This window comes from Quercus lobata, chromosome 8, assembly GCF_001633185.2.
Source record: "Quercus lobata isolate SW786 chromosome 8, ValleyOak3.0 Primary Assembly, whole genome shotgun sequence".
NCBI classification, from domain to species: domain Eukaryota; kingdom Viridiplantae; phylum Streptophyta; class Magnoliopsida; order Fagales; family Fagaceae; genus Quercus; species Quercus lobata.
In genome coordinates this window covers 62149051-62168500 of record NC_044911.1, presented here as the reverse complement: position 1 = coordinate 62168500, position 19450 = coordinate 62149051, and the positions used below count along the sequence as shown (strand labels likewise).

At 32.4% G+C, this 19450-nt stretch overlaps 1 protein-coding gene across 1 annotated transcript; it reads right to left on the bottom strand.

Moving 5' to 3' along the window:
* Positions 1 to 1575: 1575 nt before the first annotated feature.
* On the bottom strand, positions 1576 to 4836 carry LOC115954705 (UDP-glycosyltransferase 76B1-like). Its single transcript, XM_031072633.1, has 2 exons — positions 4322 to 4836; positions 1576 to 2520 (listed from the first exon to the last, which is right to left on the bottom strand). The coding sequence occupies exons 1-2, from the start codon at positions 4812 to 4814 to the stop codon at positions 1649 to 1651; spliced, it is 1365 nt and encodes a 454-aa protein (XP_030928493.1). The 5' UTR covers positions 4815 to 4836; the 3' UTR covers positions 1576 to 1648.
* Between the last annotated feature and the right edge of the window lie 14614 nt (positions 4837 to 19450).

Here is a 19450-nt window from a genome sequence, read left to right as displayed (position 1 = left end):
AAGCGGTTATAAGTAAAAGAATCCAAGTACCTTATACCAACCTACAATTGAACCCTTACCCAATACCTAATTGGACTTATTCTGTAGTAACAATCTCTCATTTTCAATGCATGGCTCCTAGTACGTGACTAACCAATTCGATGCACGGATCCAAGTACACGGCTTACTCACCAACTTGAGAAAGATGTTGGCTACAAAGTTTTTCAATTCATCAACACGATGAAGATCACGAAACTCCTTGATTACAAAACTCTATAGTGTACAAACACAGCAGCTTCTTCAAGAGAAAGATGAACTAAGGCTAATTCTGTCTCTGGTCACAATTTGCATGAACACAACTTTGCTTCACACTCGCACAACCTTTAACGGCCCTTAAAATAATCCTTATATATGTTTAGGGGTGTGAGAAAAGAAAGCCCAAACATATACACACGGATTGGATGAAAATCAGAGCTGAAAATCTGTTTTTTATAAACCTTGATAGATATCTTATCTATCGAGAAGCTATCAAGTATCGGGCTTCAGCAGCTTTTTAAACCTCTATAGATACTAGCTGTCGAGTTTTAAAATCCAACACTTCTTCACTTGTTTCTTGGACAGACTTGCATGGATTTAACACTTATTCTTGAAACCTTGTTCCTTAAAGCATTAAACACATCCTAGATCTACTCAATTACAAGTAAAGTGTGTTTTGTCAAATGATTAACCAATTCTATATTGACATATATTCCTAACATTAAATCACATATATCCTAACAGTACATAAACAAATACATTAATAAACTAAATGAAAACAAAAAATCAAAAACACTAATCCAACGCATGCTAAATCTTCATGAGATTGAGGCACAAGCAAAAGACTTGGTGGTTGAATTTTTGGATGCAACTAAGCAGGATGTCAGACCGAGAACTGGGAGCATATCAGCTCGCTGGGTTCCTCCTCAGGATACGTTCCATACAGCTAATTTTGATGTGGTTATGTCATGGCCACGTTATAGCTTCTCTAAGTCAAAAAATCCTGATGCCCAATTTAGTTGAAGCTACTGAAGCATTAGCTGCATGCCAAGTTATTGTGTTTGCTAAAGAACTATGTATTTTTAAGGTGGTTGTGGAAGGAGATTGTCTGAGAGTGGTTCAGGCCTTAAAAGCTAAGGAAAGGTGTAACACTCTGTATGGGAATATAATTGAAGAGGCGCACAATCAAAGTTTATCTCTAGAGTTTTGCCAATTTTAATAAGTTGGCACATGCACTAGCTAGGAGAGCGGTTTTATCCACATATTTTAATATATGGGTAGAAGAACTACCTAGTGAGTTGGAGGTTGTATTCCAATCTGAGTTTCCTTAATAATATTGACTTATCGGTTTCTCAAAAAAAAAAATCCCACACACAGCTGGTACAAAAACATTTTCATTATAAATAAAAATTAAAGGGGACAATCAATTTGTTAAAATCCTTCTTAGCAATTAAAAGATCATGTCCGTAATATTATTTCCCCTAAACATAATTTTGGCTAGGTGCTAAAATCTCAAAAACTAAACTCAAATGATCCCTTGGATTGAATTGGAAACCTAAGTAAAATAAAATAAACAATCAAGCATTTATCATTGAGGATAAAAATAAAAAATAAAAAATTCAAGATTGAAGGACTAAAATGATAATAGATAACTAGTTAAGTTCTCTAGGGATTGGTACGAAGAACCCCCTTGGCTTAGACAATCATCAACCTTTTCCTTCAAATGCTCAATTCTCTCTCTCATCTCCTTCTCCTTCCCATCTGCCTCCACCATTAGTCTTCTAATTGCTCTGGCTATCTCCATTCTTTCTATCTTATTCTCCAAATGCACCCCAACTTTCCAAACATGGCTCACATATCTAGCATTCACCATTTGATCACCGAAAAAAGGTTGACAAATCATTGGAACTCCTTCGCATATACTCTCTAACGTGGAATTCCATCCATTGTGTGTCCAAAATCCTCCAGTAGCATGATGGGCCAGCACTTTTTCTTGTGGAGCCCATTTCACAATATGACCTCTTCCATTCAAATTTTCTAGGAACCCATTTGGCAATGGTTCGAGCCATTCTGAGCCACGGACTAATCCTGGTCGAACCACCCACAAAAAGGGTTGGTTGCTGTTGGCTAAGCCCCAAGCTATCTCCAAAAATTGAGCTTCATTTAATGCAGCAATGCTTCCAAAGCTTACATAGATTACGGATTTAGGTGCTTGAGTGTTTAACCATGAAATTGAGCTTTGGTCTTGTGTTAGTAAGCTACTTGAAGAGGCTGGAAAGTACTTGTGAAATGGGCCTATTGGAAAGGTTGGGATTGTAAGCTTCTGTGTACAAGTGGTCAATGCCAATGGTTCAAGGTCTTCAAATGAGTTCCAAATGAATCCAGAGGAGGCCCTGGTTTCTTTTACCGCGAGAGACAATAGTTGATAAAGGTCCTCTGAATTGCGTGTGGTAATCATTGGAAGATCTTTCACTTTCAGTGGCGGAAGCTCTTGCACTGGTTCCTCTAATCGAGATTATGAGAGATGAAAGGGGAAAAAAGTGAATATTACTCATAAGACAGTACACAAAACAATTGGAGTAATTAAACAAATAAATAGATGGACGACGTTATGATAGGAAACATTAACCTTCACCTGTATTTTCACATATATTGGTTTAATTTTCCAATAATCTAAAATATTCAATGGATTAATGATTCTTATACAAGAGATAACAATGTGAAAAATAATATTAGTTTTTTTTTTCTATGTACAAACAGGTGCTCCCATTTTTCCTATATACACATTTCAGTCCAAATATTCAGATTCAAGTAAAAAATAGTTAGTCATTGGGAAATACGAATTCAAATCAAGACTAAAAATGACTATCGCTACTTATTATTTATTACAGATTTATTTGAATGTTCATGGTATGTACCTAATAATCTCATCAATGCATACAAAAAAGTTTGAAGCCTTATTAATGTTGGCAGGTAGACTGTATCTCTCATTCTTATTCACATTAATCGGTCATAACTTAAAAATAAAAATAAAAATAAAACTTAAAAATAAAAATAAAAATAAAACTTAAAAATAAAATAAATAAATAAATAAAAAAAGATACATGCTTATCATGCATTTATTGTAAGCAGAAAGATAAAAGTATGTGTCTAAATATAAATAAAGAAGGATGGAAAGAGAAAGCGACAGAAAGCGAAGAATTAACATGATTTGACCTGACAACTTATATCCACAATAAAAAAATCTAAGTAGATACAATTTATTGTGTAAATTTGTGCTACAAAAAATTTAATATAAAATATATATATATATATATATATAAATTAAAATTAAAAAAGAATACATTAAGCTTATAATATTAGGTATATGCATGTGAATTGAAGTCCCATATAGAAAAGAAAAAAAATGATTAATTAATATAACATAACTATACTCAAAACTATAGTAATAACTTTTTAAGTGGCATCTATTTTCATAAAATCATGATCTATTTTTTGTGTGAATTTTTTAATATATAATATGACACTATATTCTAACATAAAAGGACATTGTGCCCATCAGTATGTACATTTGTACTAAACCAAACTTCATGCTCAATGTTTAGCAGGAACTATCAGCAGAATGTGGGGAAGATGTCGAGCTATTGATGAAAACAAAGATGGTAAAGACATCCCATATTCACATGGGAAACCATGTGATGATAAATACCCAAACCAGTTTTCTAATGTGATCATAAAGAACTAAACTGAAAGTTCCAATGTATATCAGAGATTTTTTTTTTCCCCTTAACATCCAAGAAATATAGAGAATATTAACACTATTGCAATTTTTACTACAAAATAAATATGGTTGGAACCACTTCATTAACATTATAAATAAATATTTAAATTATTCTTTGTAATTAGTAACACATTAATTTGTAAAATTATACTATTTTTATATTATTATTGACATCACTCCTAAAGACAAAATTTTTCATATTATGTCAACTTATTGTAATTAGCGTATGAAAGAATAATATTAATGGTGTAGATAAGCAAAAGTGATTTTTTTTTTTTTTTTTTTTTTGGATACAGTTGTGAAAATTAACTTTGTTCAAAAATCAAAATTGATGAAGGTGATAGAATAGAACGGTAGAACACACGCACTAATAGCTAGTTAACACAATTTGACAACTCATAAACTGTCACATTAATGGGGTCTAAATTTCGATTGATAAATGTAATTAAATACATGAATTTTCTAACTTTTTAAGTGGTAGGTAAATTGAAAATAGAATTAGACACACACAACAGAGAAATGCACCTTGAATGGAGAGGTTCTTTTCAAGCAGATGTGGTAAGGCAACAAAAGCAAGAAATGAGCAGACACTGGATGTCCTTAACACAATTCTTGGGATCTTGAGGATTTCAGCCACAGATTGAGTGAAGTGCCACATAGCATCTGTGATTAAACAAGCAACAGGATCCTTGGAGACATCAGCTAATAACTTAGCTAAGCAATCACGAAAGGGTGTGATACAATTGACATTCATCAATGTGAGGAGCCTTATAACATCTGAAGTGTTTGCTTCACTTTCCAAAAGGCCATCAGGAATGGAATGAAATGTGAAATGAGGATAGTTAGAAGGATTGGGAGGGTTGAACTGTGTGTGGATGATGGTGATGGAAAAGCCTTTAGTATAAAGGATGCTTGCTAGCTGAAGCATAGGGGTTATGTGGCCTTGCAAGGGCAATGGGAAAAGTATCAGCCTGCGGGCTGTTTTTTGTTGCATATGGATCTCTCTTGTGATCTCCATGGAATTGAATAATGAAACTTGCTTTCCTTCCTCCCTTAATTTAAAGTCACAAGTTTATGAACAAAACTAAGTTGTACGGTTAAATAATTAATAATTTTGATTGTTACAAGAGTTTGTGGAGTATGGAGGGCAAGGGTCAAAGTTCAAATTTCCAGAAGAGAAATTCATATACATATATAATTAAATTAAGCTAAAGTAGAATTTTTATTTTGTATAAATTTTAAATAAATAAATAAACTGATTGTTATAATTTTAATATATATGAAATTTATCTTAATTTTTAGATTAATTATGATTGTCCTTTATTATTAGATTAAAATACCAATGAGTTTCTTTTTTGGTATAAGCAAGATTCAAACCATAGTACTTTATTTGGGGAAGGAAGACTTTATCAAATGAACTAACTAGAATTCACGCCACATAAGATTATTAATTTTTGGTAAATAATTGCCACATAAGATGAAAAGGCACACCTCACAAATGCAAGTGTATTAGTATAGTGCATCATGCAAATCAACTAAGATTAAACTTAGGAAATCAATTGTTGTCAAACAAAATATTTGGGTTTCAAACCTGCCTATATAAAAATAAAAAATAAAAAATCAATCAATCATCATAAAACTGATGACATAAATTTAAATTCTATCATACCCAAAAAATATAAATAAATAAAATCAACTTAAGGAAAACAATTTTTTTTTTTTCGAATACACCTGTTGCCAGCTACCATTATAATGTAACGGGGGTGAAAGCGAACCACAGACGCATGCACCAATGGTGCCAAGCACAAGGAGCAGTTAATTTTTGTATTAAATTTTGTAGCTGTGTCCAGTTTAGACTAGGGGACCACAATTTCCTATATGTAGAATGGGGACTATTGCTTAGTTTACTAGTTTCAATTAACCTTGTGAACGCAGGGTGATTTTATTAATTCACAGTTATTCATATATAGTGAACAAAGATACTCATTTCCAAAGAGGTACAGTTGATATGAAGCGAAGTGATAACAAGAGAAAACACTTTACTTTTTTATGAAAGGTTTGGTTAATATATGCTCTTAGCGCATATATTATTCATTCATTTTTTAAAATATTTTATGGAAAATTGAAAAAATTATAAAAAAAAGTTAGTAACTTTTTTGTTTTTCTATAATAAAAAATTTTCTAAAATGGTTTACTAATATATACCCTAAAAATATATTGTAGTAAAACTTTTTTATGAATAAGAATTTCATTAAACAATAGAAAAACAGCGCACAAAACAAGAAGAACCACCATCTCTAGGTCATGGGCAAAAGTGAAACTCCGCGATGTAAGAGATAGGGATTACTCCCACCTAATTTGTCAGAAAAGCACATTTAGCAAGATTGTGAGCAACAAAATTAATAGAAAGTTAGTAAAGATATAAAATACAAACCAACCATCAAAAGAATCCAAAAAAGATATTGTCTTAAAGAATAATATGCTCAATAGACAAGTGAGTAAATAAGGTGGGGTTCTACAAAGGTTGTATGACATTGAAGTTGTCCTCTCCCCTTCACACATCAAATTTTTTTATACCAACTTCAATTGCTTTCCTCTTTCGAGTCCAAATATTCTATCTCACTTTTCCTACTCCATTATATGCTCCACCAATAAAAATTTGCCACATGTTCACCTAACTAATTAAATACTACCATTATTGACTTATTAATACTACCATTATTAATTAATGGTAGTAATTAATTAATTAATTAAGTGAACATGTGACAAGTTTTTATTGGTGGAGTATAGGGTGGAGCAAGAAAAGTGAGACAGAAGATTTGGACTCTCCTCTTTGCCACAAGAGCTTCGGTTGTTGATTTTTAAAATTTAATGAGACCTTATCTGTAAAGGATTTAAACCTTCCCTTTCTTGTTGCCTCATTAATGACATTGAAAGCTCTCAAACTCAACCAGCCAAACCTCTCGATTTTGGTACATATGTATTGGATGATGCAAAGCAAAACTTACAATATTTTAAGCAATGAGTGTATACATAGCTGCCCACATCTAACTAGATATGTAGAACAATAAGTCTGGTATAACAAATTTCAAATTTTTTACTACAATGGTTGAAATAGCAAGTTGTGATCGATTACAATAAAGGTAATGTTAGTTGTGAATTTATGTGAAATTATTTGTACACTAATCAAAGTCTGTCACTTAAACAAATTGTAAAATTTGTTATGTCCGTAATATTATTATATTGTTATGTGTAAAAATAAATAAAATTGTGGATAGTTTAAAAACTTGGATGGAGGAAACACCACACTTCCTACCTAAGGAAGTAAGCTCTAACAGTCTAATGTATTCTGCATTACCATTAATAAAATTTATATATATATATATATATATATTTAACAAAAAAAGGACAGAATTTATTATTATTATCTATATCTATATAATATTTAAAAACTTAAATATGGATTTGTTGCTATTACACTCCTGTTAAGCCACACATCAGCATAGCGTTTTAATCCATTTCGATCTCATTCAGTCCACTTTGGTACATTTTAGTCTATATGATTCATTCAAGTCCATTTCAATCCTTTCGGTCCATACAATCTATTTCAGCCCACTTCAATCAACTTCTGTCCATTTCAATCCACTTCAATGATGCTTTGGGAGGAGAGGTTTGTGTAAAAAGAGGAGCTGCTTTGTTGACAATTATATCACATTCTTAGCATAATGTTAGTAGATTCTTGATAAAATTACATTTTCTATGTTATTAAGTCCTGTTTTTTTTTTTTTTTTTCTAATATAAGTGATAGATTTTACTTATATTTGCTTCTTCTTTAGGTCATTCAAAATGTATAATCGATAAACTATTTGGGAGGAGCATTAAAAACAGATTCCAACCACAAATTACATTATTTACAAATATTTCACCTTATATAATAATTGAATGTAAAATGCATTATGTTTCCTTAAAAAAAACTTACAAAATTTAAAATACTTTCAAATAACGAATATAATAGCTTCATTTAGAAAATCTAATATAACGTCAATTGTATCACGAAAGGGTGTGATACAATTGACATTCATCAATGTGAGGAGCCTTATAACATCTGAAGTGTTTGCTTCACTTTCCAAAAGGCCATCAGGAATGGAATGAAATGTGAAACGAGGATAGTTAGAAGGATTGGAAGGGTTGAACTGTGTGTGGATGATGGTGATAGAAAAGCCTTTCGTATAAAGGATGCTTGCTAGCTGAAGCATAGGGGTTATGTGGCCTTGCAAGGGCAATGGGAAAAGTATCAGCCTGCGGACTATTTTTTGTTGCATATGGATCTCTCTTATGATCTCCATGGAATTGAATAATGAAACTTTCTTTCCTTCCTCCCTCAGTTTAAAGTCACAAGTTTATGAATGAAACTAAGTTGTACAATTGTATGTGAAATAATAATTTTGATTGTTATAAGTACTTGTGGGGTGTGGGAGATAAAGGCTGGGATTCAAGTCTCTAGGAGGGAGTTTCACACACATATACACTTAAATTAGACTAAAGTAGAATTTCTATCTTATATAAATAAAAATTTATAAAATTTATAAATAAAAAAATTAATTGTTATACTTTTCATATATATGAAATTTATCTCAATTTATAGATTAATTATGATTGTCCTTTATTATTAGATTAAGATACCAATGAGTTTTTTTTTTTTTTTTTTGTATAAGCAAGATTCAAACCATAATACTTTATTTTAGGATAGGAGACTTTATCGATTGAACTAACTAGCTAGAATCCAAGCCACATAAGATTATTAATTTTTAGTAAATAATTGCCACATAAGATGAAAAGGCACACCTCACAAATGCATGTGTATTAGTATAGTGCACCATGTAAATAAACTAAGATTAAACTTAGGAAATCAATTGTCGTTGAACAAAGGATTTGGATTTCAAACCTGCCTACATTTAAAATAAAAAATAAAAAATAAAAAATCAATCATAATAGAGCAGATGACATAGTTTAAATTCTATCATACCAAAAAAATATAAATAAATAAAATCAACTTAAGGAAAACAATTTTTTTTTAAGACTACACCTGTTGCCACCTACCATTATAATGTAAGGAAAATGTTAACGAGTGCCCTTAGGGCATTGATAAATAATCTATTTTAGGAAAGTTTTAACATTATTTTTATGGAAAATGAAAAAAGATATCAAAACATAATTGCTTTTTGGCTAAAATGCAAAACTGACCCTCTAACTTTTTTCATATTTCATTTCAATCCTCTAACTTTACTTTCGTTTATTTCAATCCTCTAAGTTTCAGATTTTTTTCAATTAAGGCATTTTCGTTAACTTTTGTTAAAAAATTTTGAAAAAAAAAATCTGGAAAATATTTTTCAATCATTAATTGAATTTTTTTTATTTAAAAAATTTGAAGAAAAATTTATAAAATTGAAAAATTAACCACAACATATAACAAAAGTTGATGGAAAAGCCTTAATTGAATAAACTTGAAAGTTAGAGGACTAAAATGAACAAAAGCAAAGTTAAGCGACTGAAATGAAATCTGAAAAAATTTAGAGGATCAGTTTTGCATTTTACCCTTGCTTTTTTTTTTTTCTTTTCCCATAAAAACTTTCTTTAATTGGATTGTTAACCAATACCCTAAGAGCACTTGTTAGCATGACCCATAATGTAATGGGGTGATAACGACCTGCAGACTCATGCACCAATGGTGCCAAGCACAAGGAGCAGGTAATATTTGTATTAAATTTTGTAGCTATGTCCAGTGTAGACTAGGGGACCACAATTGCCTATCTGCAGTATGGAGACTATTGTTTAGTTTACTAGTTTCAATTAACCTCTTGAACCTAGGGTGATTTTATTAATTTACAATTATTCATATACAGTGAACAAAGATACTTATTTCCAAAGAGGTACAGTCCTCTTTGGAAATAAGTATCTTTGTTCAGTAAAATCTGATAGGCCAAGAAGGTATTGACCCCTTGTGATGAATTAATTAATTAATTAGCCAAATTTATTAATTAATCAAATTAACATGCAAGATGCATGGTAGCACAAACAAATCACCAATTAAACTAAGTATGCAGCGGAAAATAAATTGACACAATGATTTGTTTACGAATGGGGAAAACCTACACGACAAAAACCCCACTGGGTGATTTTAAGGTCACCACTCTAGAAAATCCACTATTATCAAAATAATCGGTTACAAGTAAAGGAATCACAGTACCTTATACCAACCTACAATTGAACCCTTACCCCAATACTCAATTGGACTTGTTCTGTAGTGATAATCTCTCCTTTCAATGCACGGCTCCCAGTACATGACTAACCAATTGCGCGAATTTCAGTACGCAACTTAATCACCAACTTGAAAAAGATGTTGGCTACAAAGTTCTTCAATTCATCACGCGATGAAGATTAAGAAGTTGCTTGGTCACAAAACCCTATGGTGTACAAACACAGCAACTTCTTCAAGAGAAAGATGAATTAGGGCAAACTAGGTTTCCGATCACACTTTTCTTCACACTTGTGGAATTATGCTCTTGTGCAACTTGTCTCACCTTTTACGACCCTTAAAAAAATCCTTATATATGTTTAGGGTTGTGAGAAAAGAAAGCCCAAACATACATTCACGGATTGGATGAAAATCAGCTCTGAAAAACTGAACTTCATAAATCTCGATAGATAGCCATCTATCGAGCTAGCTATCGAGCCACGGGCTTCAGTAGCTTTTAAACTTCGATAGATGCTAGCTATCAAGTTTTAAAATCTAGCACTTCATCACTTGATTCTTGGACAGACTTGCATGGCTTTAACACTTAAACTTGAAACCTTATTTCTTAAAGAATTAAACACATCCTAGATTTACCCAATTACAAGTAAAGTGCGTTTTGTTAAACGATTAGCCAATTACATAAAATATTGACGTATGTTCCTAACATTGAATCACATATGTCCTAACAAAATCTGCATATCATTATCTTTTACCTAATTCCAAAGAGGTTATAGGGCGGCCATCAACAACTTGATCATGGATTTGGAAACTTAAAATACCTCCCAAAATTCAACTTTTTGTGTGGAAATGTGCACATCACCGTATCCCCACCAAATCGATCATTTTCCCTCATGCTGCCCTGAGTGACCAAGCATGCCCCCATTGCAATGAGCTTGAAACACCAATTCATGTTTTGCATGACTGCCATTTTGCCCATCATATTTGGTTTTTCTTCCCTGGGTATTTACTTATTTCGAACTTTTTCAGTCTAGAGTTACATGATTGTGTAAGCTTAATTCCAAACTTAATTACCTTTCATGCTATGTCCCATGGAACATTATTTTCGCTTTTACCATATGGAATATCTGGTTGGGTCGAAATTCTTTGATATTTTCAAGAAATTCCATTCCTTCTCATATTTTAAAACAAAATGCTATTTCTCATGCCACGGAGTTCTTCTTTCTTAGCAGCGTTCCTTTGAGGCAGTCATCTTCGTTGTCCATCAAATACATTAGGTGGAGCCCAGCTCCTTTCCCTTACGTCACTATTAATACAGACAGCAGCTTGATAGGTAACCTCGGAAAATCAGGTGCGGGGGGCGTGGCACGCTCAACTAATGGAGAATGGTTGTGGGGTTTCTCCTTACTTCTGGGAGTCACCAATAATACTATGGCCGAACTATGGGGTCTTAGAGAGGCATTGGCTCGAGCATGGGCCAAGGGTCATCACCGAGTTTGTCTTCAAACTAATTCCCTTCTTGCGTACAAATGGTTGAATACTAATACAGAATATCCTATGGAATTTTCTAACTTGATTTTGGATTGCAAGTGGCTCCTCAACAGGGACTGGGAGGCACACGTTGAGCATATATGGAGAGAGGCAAATAGCTATGTGGATTTACTAGCAGAGAGGAGTGCTTCTCAATCGGAAAGGGAAGTTTTGTATGACACATGCCCCACTATTTTCTAGCAATGTTTATATTGGGACTCCATGGGTTTTGTCTCATCCCGTAGTCATCGTGGTTAATAAAGGTCCAACAATGTTTTGTTTAGTTATAGCTAGCCCTCTCTTCGGTTTTGGTTTGGTCGGTTGTGTTTTAGTTTCCTACGGTTAGTTTGTGTGTTGATGTGTTTTCTTGTACTATAAGTGTTGTTGTAATTTTTATGTTTGTAAGACTTATGTTTATGTAATATAGCTCCCATTTATGCCCAAAAAAAAAAAAAAAAAAAAAAAAAAAAAAAAAAAAAGAAGGAGAAGAAGAAGAAGAAGAGGTACAATCAATATGAAGTGGAGTGATAACAAGAGAAAAACACTTTATTTTTTTTATGAAGGATCTAGTTAATATAAGCTCTTAGCGCATACATTAATTATTCATTTTTGAAAATATTTTATGAAAAAGTTGTAAAAAAAAGTTAGTAACTTTTTTGTTTTTCCATAAAAAAATTCCTAACATGGTTTACTAATATATGCTCTAAGGATATACTATAGTATAACTTTGTATGAATAAGAATTTCATTAAACAATAGAAAAATAGCACACAAAACAGGAAGAACCACCATCTCTAGGTCATGGGCAAAAGTGAAACTCCAGGATGTAAGAGATAGGGATCATTCCCACCTAATTTGACAGAAAAACACATTTAGCAAGATTGTGAGCAACAAAGTTAATAGAAAGTTAGTTAAGATATAAAATACAAACCAACCATCAAAAGAATCCAAAAAATACCTTGTCTTAAAGAATAATATGCTCAATAGACAAGTGAGTAAATAAGGTGGGGTTCTACAAAGGTTGTATGACATTGAGGCTGTCCTGTAGAACAAATGTTTTATACCAACTTCAATTGCTTTCCTCATTGCACAAGAGTTTCTGTTGTTGATTTTTAAAATTTAATGAGACCTTATTTGTAAAGGATTTTTTTTTTTTTTAATACAAGATAGAATTTCTACTCTAACCTAATATAAGTGTATATGTGTGTGAAACTCCCTCCTGGAGACTTGAACCCCAGCCCTTGCCCCTCACACCCACAAGCACTTATACTTGTGGATTGACCATCGCATAAAGGGTGTGCGGTGGTCTTATCTGTAAAGGATTTAAAATTGCCCTTTCTTGTTGCCTCATTAATGACATTGAAAGCTCTCAAACTCAATCAGCCAAACCTCTCGATTCTAGCACATATGTATTGGATGGTGCAAAGCAGAACTTACAATATTTTAAGCATGCAGTGAGTGTATACAAAGCTGCCCACATCTAACTAGATATGTAGTACAATAAGTCTAGTATAACAAATTTCAAATTTTTTACTACAATTGTTGAAATAGCAAGTTGTGATTGATTACAATAAAGGTAATGTTAGTGGTGAATTTGTGTGAAATTATTTGTACACTAATCAAAGTCCATCACTTAAACAAATTGTAAAATTTGTTATGTCTGTAATATTGTTATATTTTTATATGTAAAAATAAATAAAATTGTGGATATTTTAAAAACTTGGATGGAGGAAACACCACACTTCCTACCTAAGGAAGTAAGCTCTAACAGTCTAATGTATACTGCATTACCATTAATAAAATTTATATTTTTTTTAACAAAAAAAGGACAGAATTTATTATTATTATCTATATCTATATAATATTTAAAAACTTAAACATGGATTTGTTGCTATTACACTCCTGTTAACCCACACATCAGCATAGCGTTTTAATCTATTTCGATCTCATTCAGTCCACTTTGGTACATTTCAGTCTATATGATTCATTCAAGTCCATTTCAATCCTTTCGGTCCATACGATCTATTTCAGCCCACTTCGATCAACTTCTGTCCATTTCAATCCACTTTAATGATGCTTTGGGAGGAGAGGTTTGTGTAAGAAAATGAACTGATTTGTTGACAATTATATCACATTCTTAGCATAATGTTAGTAGATTCTTGATAAAATTACTTTTTTTTTTATGTTATTAAAGTCTTGTATTTTTTTTTCTAATATAAGTGATAGATTTTACTTATATTTGCTTCTTCTTTAGGTCATTCAAAATGTATAATGGATAAACCGTTTGTAAGGAGCATTAAAAATAGATTCCAACCACACATTACATTATTTATAAATATTTCACCATATATAATAATTAAATGTAAAATTCATTATGTTTCCTTAAAAAAAAACTTACAAAATGTAAAATACTTTCAAATAACAAATATAATAGCTTCATTTAGAAAATCTAATATATTGTATCAACTATACTTTATTAAAAAATAATCACATCATTTTAAAAATAATTTATGACTAGAACTTATAAATCTCATCTCTTATTTTCATTTTTCACTTAATAAAATAATAAACTATCAAATTTTTCCACAGGCAATGCGCGAATCTACAACCATCACTTCAACTAAATTATTAATTCACATTTTACAGTTGTTTAGGAAATAAAGATGGTTTTTGTTAGGTTCTAAGGAATTAGGAACTAATGTATTAGAACTTTATTTTGTAATGTTGGCAAATCATAATCATAACATTTTTAGTCTTGTTTAGACTTGCTCAAAGTATGTGTTTTTATGTAAAGTTAGAATCAAGTTACTGCAGGATTTGCTATGTAAATCTGCCTGGCTAGCTCGATCAATCGAGAATTAGACTCGATCAATCGAAAGTCATACAAATTGTTTTTTCTGCAGAATTTCCAACTCAACCCAAACTTGTTTGACATGTAGGGTTTTATGTTTTGTCTTAAGTATTAAAGGGAAAACCATAGCCACGTTTTAGGGTTGCACTTTATACTGTATGTGTAAATCTTTTGTGAGATCTAGAGGTATTTGCCTTCACATACACTTAGGGTTTCCAATCTCGAGATTGATGTCGAGAGCTTGGTGATCAATTCAATTGCTGCTTCAAAAGTTTAAAGATATACAAGTGGGAGTGCTTGTACTTGCTGTGAATCCAAGAAAGAAGTAGTCCGTGGACTCGGAGCTGTCACGTGGTCGTAGTAGTAAGTTTCCTATTCGAGGTAGCAATAGGATGTTAGTGGTCTAAATCGCTATTGTGTAAACTTCAATTCTTTCATAATGGATTCGTTTTACCTTGAGAATAGCTAGGTTAAATCCTCCCCAGGTTTTTTACCAGTTTGGTTTTCCTGAGTTATCATATTGTTGTATTTTTTATTTTCCGCACTTTACAATAATATGATATATCTGTGTTAACCTAGATTTGATAATTTGACTAAGTAATCACTTGGCTAATTAACTAGGTTAATCTGGTTGTGTTTTAAGGGGTCTAAAAACAAAAAAGTGGTATCAGAGTGGGTTGCTCTGTTGTTGTAGATCTTTTGATCTAAGAGCTGATCATTGACCCCCTGTTGTCATGGAACACGAACACTCTCTTGTTATTCCACCTCACTTTGATGGGAATAACTATACTTATTGGAAAGTAAGGATGAAAGCATTCCTGAAATCTATTGATGAGAGAGTCTAGAACTCCGTTGAATATGGATGGGAGAAGCCCACTACTCCTGTTAGTGAGTGGCAAACTTCTCAGAAAGAAGCAGTCGCTTTTAATAACAAAACTATGATTGCTATTTTTAATGTTGTTTCTATGGAGGAATTTAAAAGAATCTCTAATGTTGAGATTGCTCATACTGCTTGGAATATTCTCCAAACTGTGCATGAAGGCACAAAGGCAGTTAAAATCAATAAGTTACAGTAGTTAACAACTAAATTTGAAAGCATTAGGATGTCTGATGATGAAAGTTTTGATGAATTCTATACTAAACTTAATGATATTGTTAATTCTGCATATAATTTGAGTGAAGTCTATGATCAACCTAAAATTTTTAGGAAGATTCTTAGATCTTTGACTGAGAATTTTAGACCCAAAATAACTGTCATCACTGAAAGTAAGGATGTGGACTCCATCCCTATTCATGAATTTGTAAGATCTCTTCAATCCTATCAATTGGACCTACCTAAGACTAGCAAATCCAAATCAATGACTCTTAAATCTGTTGATGATGTTGATGTGAGTGGATTTGATGATGAGATCTCTGCTACAGAGATTGCCTATCTTGCCAAGAACTTTAGAAACTTTGTTAGAAACAATAACAGAAGGGCAAGAGGTAAAAATAATGCTGAACCTAGAAATTTTAGGAGGAATGATCCCATTAAGATTAATAACACTGAAAAACCTAAAGAGAAAGTAGGTCAACCTTCTAATAATTTTATGGGTCAACAATGTTTTGGACGTCAACGATATGGTCTTGTGAAATCTGAATGTCCAACATTCTTGAGGTCTAAGGATAAGGCTATGGTTGTAACCCTTAGTGATGATGAAATTTCTGACAATGAATCTGGGAGTGATGAGGATGGAAACTTCATTACTTTCACAACTACTGCTATAGTTGATGATAGTGTTGATGTTGAAAAGAGCCCTTTTGATGGGGATTTCTCTGAGGAAACAGATTTACAAGAAACCTATAATAAACTTTGCAAAATTGTTGCAAAGGATGCTATGAGTGTTGATTTAGGCTTAAAGAAAATTACATCTCTTGAATTTGATAAGAAAAGTTTGCTTGTGAAACTATTTGATGCTAATGAATTGTTGAATAACGTGAAGACTGAGAACATACTTTTACTTGATAAAATTAAAAATTTGGAACTTAAATTATCTGTTGCTAGAGAACAAACTAATAGGTTTACAAGCTCCAAACTTGATCACATGCTGAGTGTTCAAAAGTCTCCTTCAGACAAAATTGGTCTAGGTTTTATAGAAAGCATCTTTGTGCCTGAACCACATTCCATAAACGTTGTTCCTTCTTCTGAACCCCCTGTGAGTGAGGTTGTCAAACCCGTAAAAGTTACACCGCCTAGGAAAATTAAGGTTGGTCTTCAAGAATCTAAACCTATGACTCCCAATCCTCCTAAAGGCAAGTTGCATGATAGACCTGCATAGGTTTGTCATTTTTGTGGAAAGTCTAGGCACATTCGTCCAAACTGTTTCAAGTTGCAAGTTGCAAGCTGCTAAGCTGCTAAGCGAGCAAACAAACCAAAAGTGTATGTGCCTCAAGCACAAGATCTTATGGTACTTATTGGTGAATTGGTAAAGGCTCTAAACTTTTATTCCAATCCTGGAGTTGATAATCATTCTAGTGTGCATAAGAACTTCAATGCTCGAGGTGCATCTAAAAAGTTTTGGATGCAAAAGGCTCAATCTAATTGAGTCTTTCTAACATGGTCCTTGTGCTTCATCGCTCTACTCTTTGTGACAATTCTTCTTTGTTGCTTTTGTTTTCTTTGTTTTTCTAGGATTTTCATTGCATAACATTCATGCATTTCATTTTAGGTTGTTTTTGTTATTTCTTTTCAAAAATAAAAAATAAAAATAAAAATAAAACAAAAAAAGGAAGGAAAAGGGAAGCAAAATGTGTTTTGCATTATTTGTCTTGGATTTGAAATCAAAGTTGGTCAATTTATTTTTACATAACATGTTATGTACCTTGTTTAGCTTTGATGAGCTTATTTATTGCGTTTTACTAGTCTGAGCTTTGTAGTGCATGTTGTGTGGGAAGATGTTTATAGTTTTTGGTCACATGATCTTGATCTTGAAGTCACATGCCTTTGATTATTGGACTTGAACTTATTGAGAAATGCATAAATAACCATCTCACCACTGTTTACTAGCCAATCATGAACACCTTAGTGCATATCGTAAAATTTTGTGCTTGAGAAAGTGTAGCACATGCATAAAAAGAACATAAGGTGTAGCCTCGATTTAAATGCTAAAATTGGTGTGTACATTATTGAGCTTCAATAACTTCACAATCAAATAAAATTGGTGTGTACATTATCCTGGCTATTTTAATAAGTTTCTAATCAAATAAAAATTTGTGTGTATATTATAAGGCAAATCAAGAAACTTACATGATTGCAAGCTTTTATTCTAGGAGATGTGAGAGTTATATGATGTAACTCTTTAGATGATAGTCTCTTTCAATCTTATGTGATGAATTTTGTAGGAATTGTGATTGATTTCTATTTACATATCACCTCACATGTATTTCAAGCTTTTGCTAGTTACACACACTATACAAGTTACTCTTTGCTAAACTTTGTACATGTTATTGTATGTGATTTTGGTTTGGCCAACCAAATTTGAAAATTCCTTGAGTTTTATGCAAAACATGTTTGCTGTTTGAGAATTTAAGGATAATTGATTGAAAATTTTATTTTTGAGAAATCTGGGTTCAAAACAAGTGTTTTTGAAGAACATTTCATCTCATACTCATGCATTTTATTCATAAAATACTATGCTTTGAGGAGTTTCTGCATAAAATTGCTATGTTTTTCAAAAAATTGTGTTTTCCAGATTTTCGATCGATCGAATCAGTTTCTCGACTGATCGAAAATGCGATTAAAATTTTGGTTTGAATCTGACTGCTTTGATCGCTGCTCAATTGGTTTTGGATCAATCAAAGGGATTTTTCGATCGATTAAATCTAGTTTTTGATCAATTGAAAATCACATAGAGAGTTTTTTAAAACCTGTTTTCACTTGTTCTTTCACTTTCAAACTTTTTCAAAAACTCTTTTCTCTCTCTCTTCGATCGGTCAAGGCTTCCAATCAATTTTTTGTCATTTTCCTCCAATTCTTTTGCAAGGTTTTTGTCTTCATACACCGATAAGACCCTTTTACCCTTCTTTTTCCATTTATTTTCACTATTCATGCATTTTTTTTAATGCATTTAGGGATATTTTTGGACCTATGAAAAATTTGGGTTTTTTGGTGTTTTTGATACTTTTTTTCTAAATTGATTAGTGGGTTTTTGTTATGGGATGATATTAACATGATCCTTGTGTTTTATTTTGATCAATTTGATGAATTTGGAAAATTTTAAATTTCTAGGGCTTGAAACAACCCGATTTGGGGATTTTGTTCAATTATGCTTAATTTGATGAAATTAGCTTGTTAGATTGATTCATTTGATCATTATAATGTGTTATCTCTCTTGTGTAATGGTCAATTGATCAATTTGTTGGGTTTTGTGAAAATGGGTTTTTCAAATTTTGGGGTTTTTGATGTAAACTCTATACTCAAGCCAATTTTGTGATCTTGGAGTAAAATTGAACTTATTCTCACTGCATTAGAGCATGCATCATGTGATGATATTGTTCATGCATCATATAGAATTGTTATTTCTATATTATTTTGTGCTAACTTGCAGTCTGCCCTAATTTTTTCTTTTTTTCCTTCTCTTCTATGTCTGTCCTTCTGCTTTTTAACATCATGTCTAGGAAGACTAGAGCTAATAGGAAATCCACATCTACTTCTTCCCCCACCTTTGATAGTGTGAGGTTCTTAAGTGAGAAAAACCAGGAAGCTTATGAGAAGCTGAACCTTCGTAGGAACATTTGGGCTGAGAGAAAGGTTTTGTTAGACGAGCTAGATGGTGAGATTAGGAGAAACTTTGACCGTAGGGGCTGGTTACCCTTATTGGATGTTGATCATCCTCATTCGACTACCTTGATCAAAGAGTTCTACTCGAACCTCTCTGTCCACTCCTATGATTCCAACACTCTTGTGAGAAGTTGGATACGGGGTGATGAATACACCATTACTCCTTCGATAGTGGCTGCTGCTCTAGGGGTACCTTTGGTCC

Coding starts and splice junctions, on each gene's coding strand:
- LOC115954705 (XM_031072633.1), bottom strand. CDS start 4,814: ATGGAGATCACAAGAGAGATCCATATGCAACAAAAAACAGCCCGCAGG. Junction 2,521..4,321: donor AAAGAACCTCTCCATTCAAG/GTGCATTTCTCT, acceptor AATCTCGATTAG/AGGAACCAGTGCAAGAGCTT.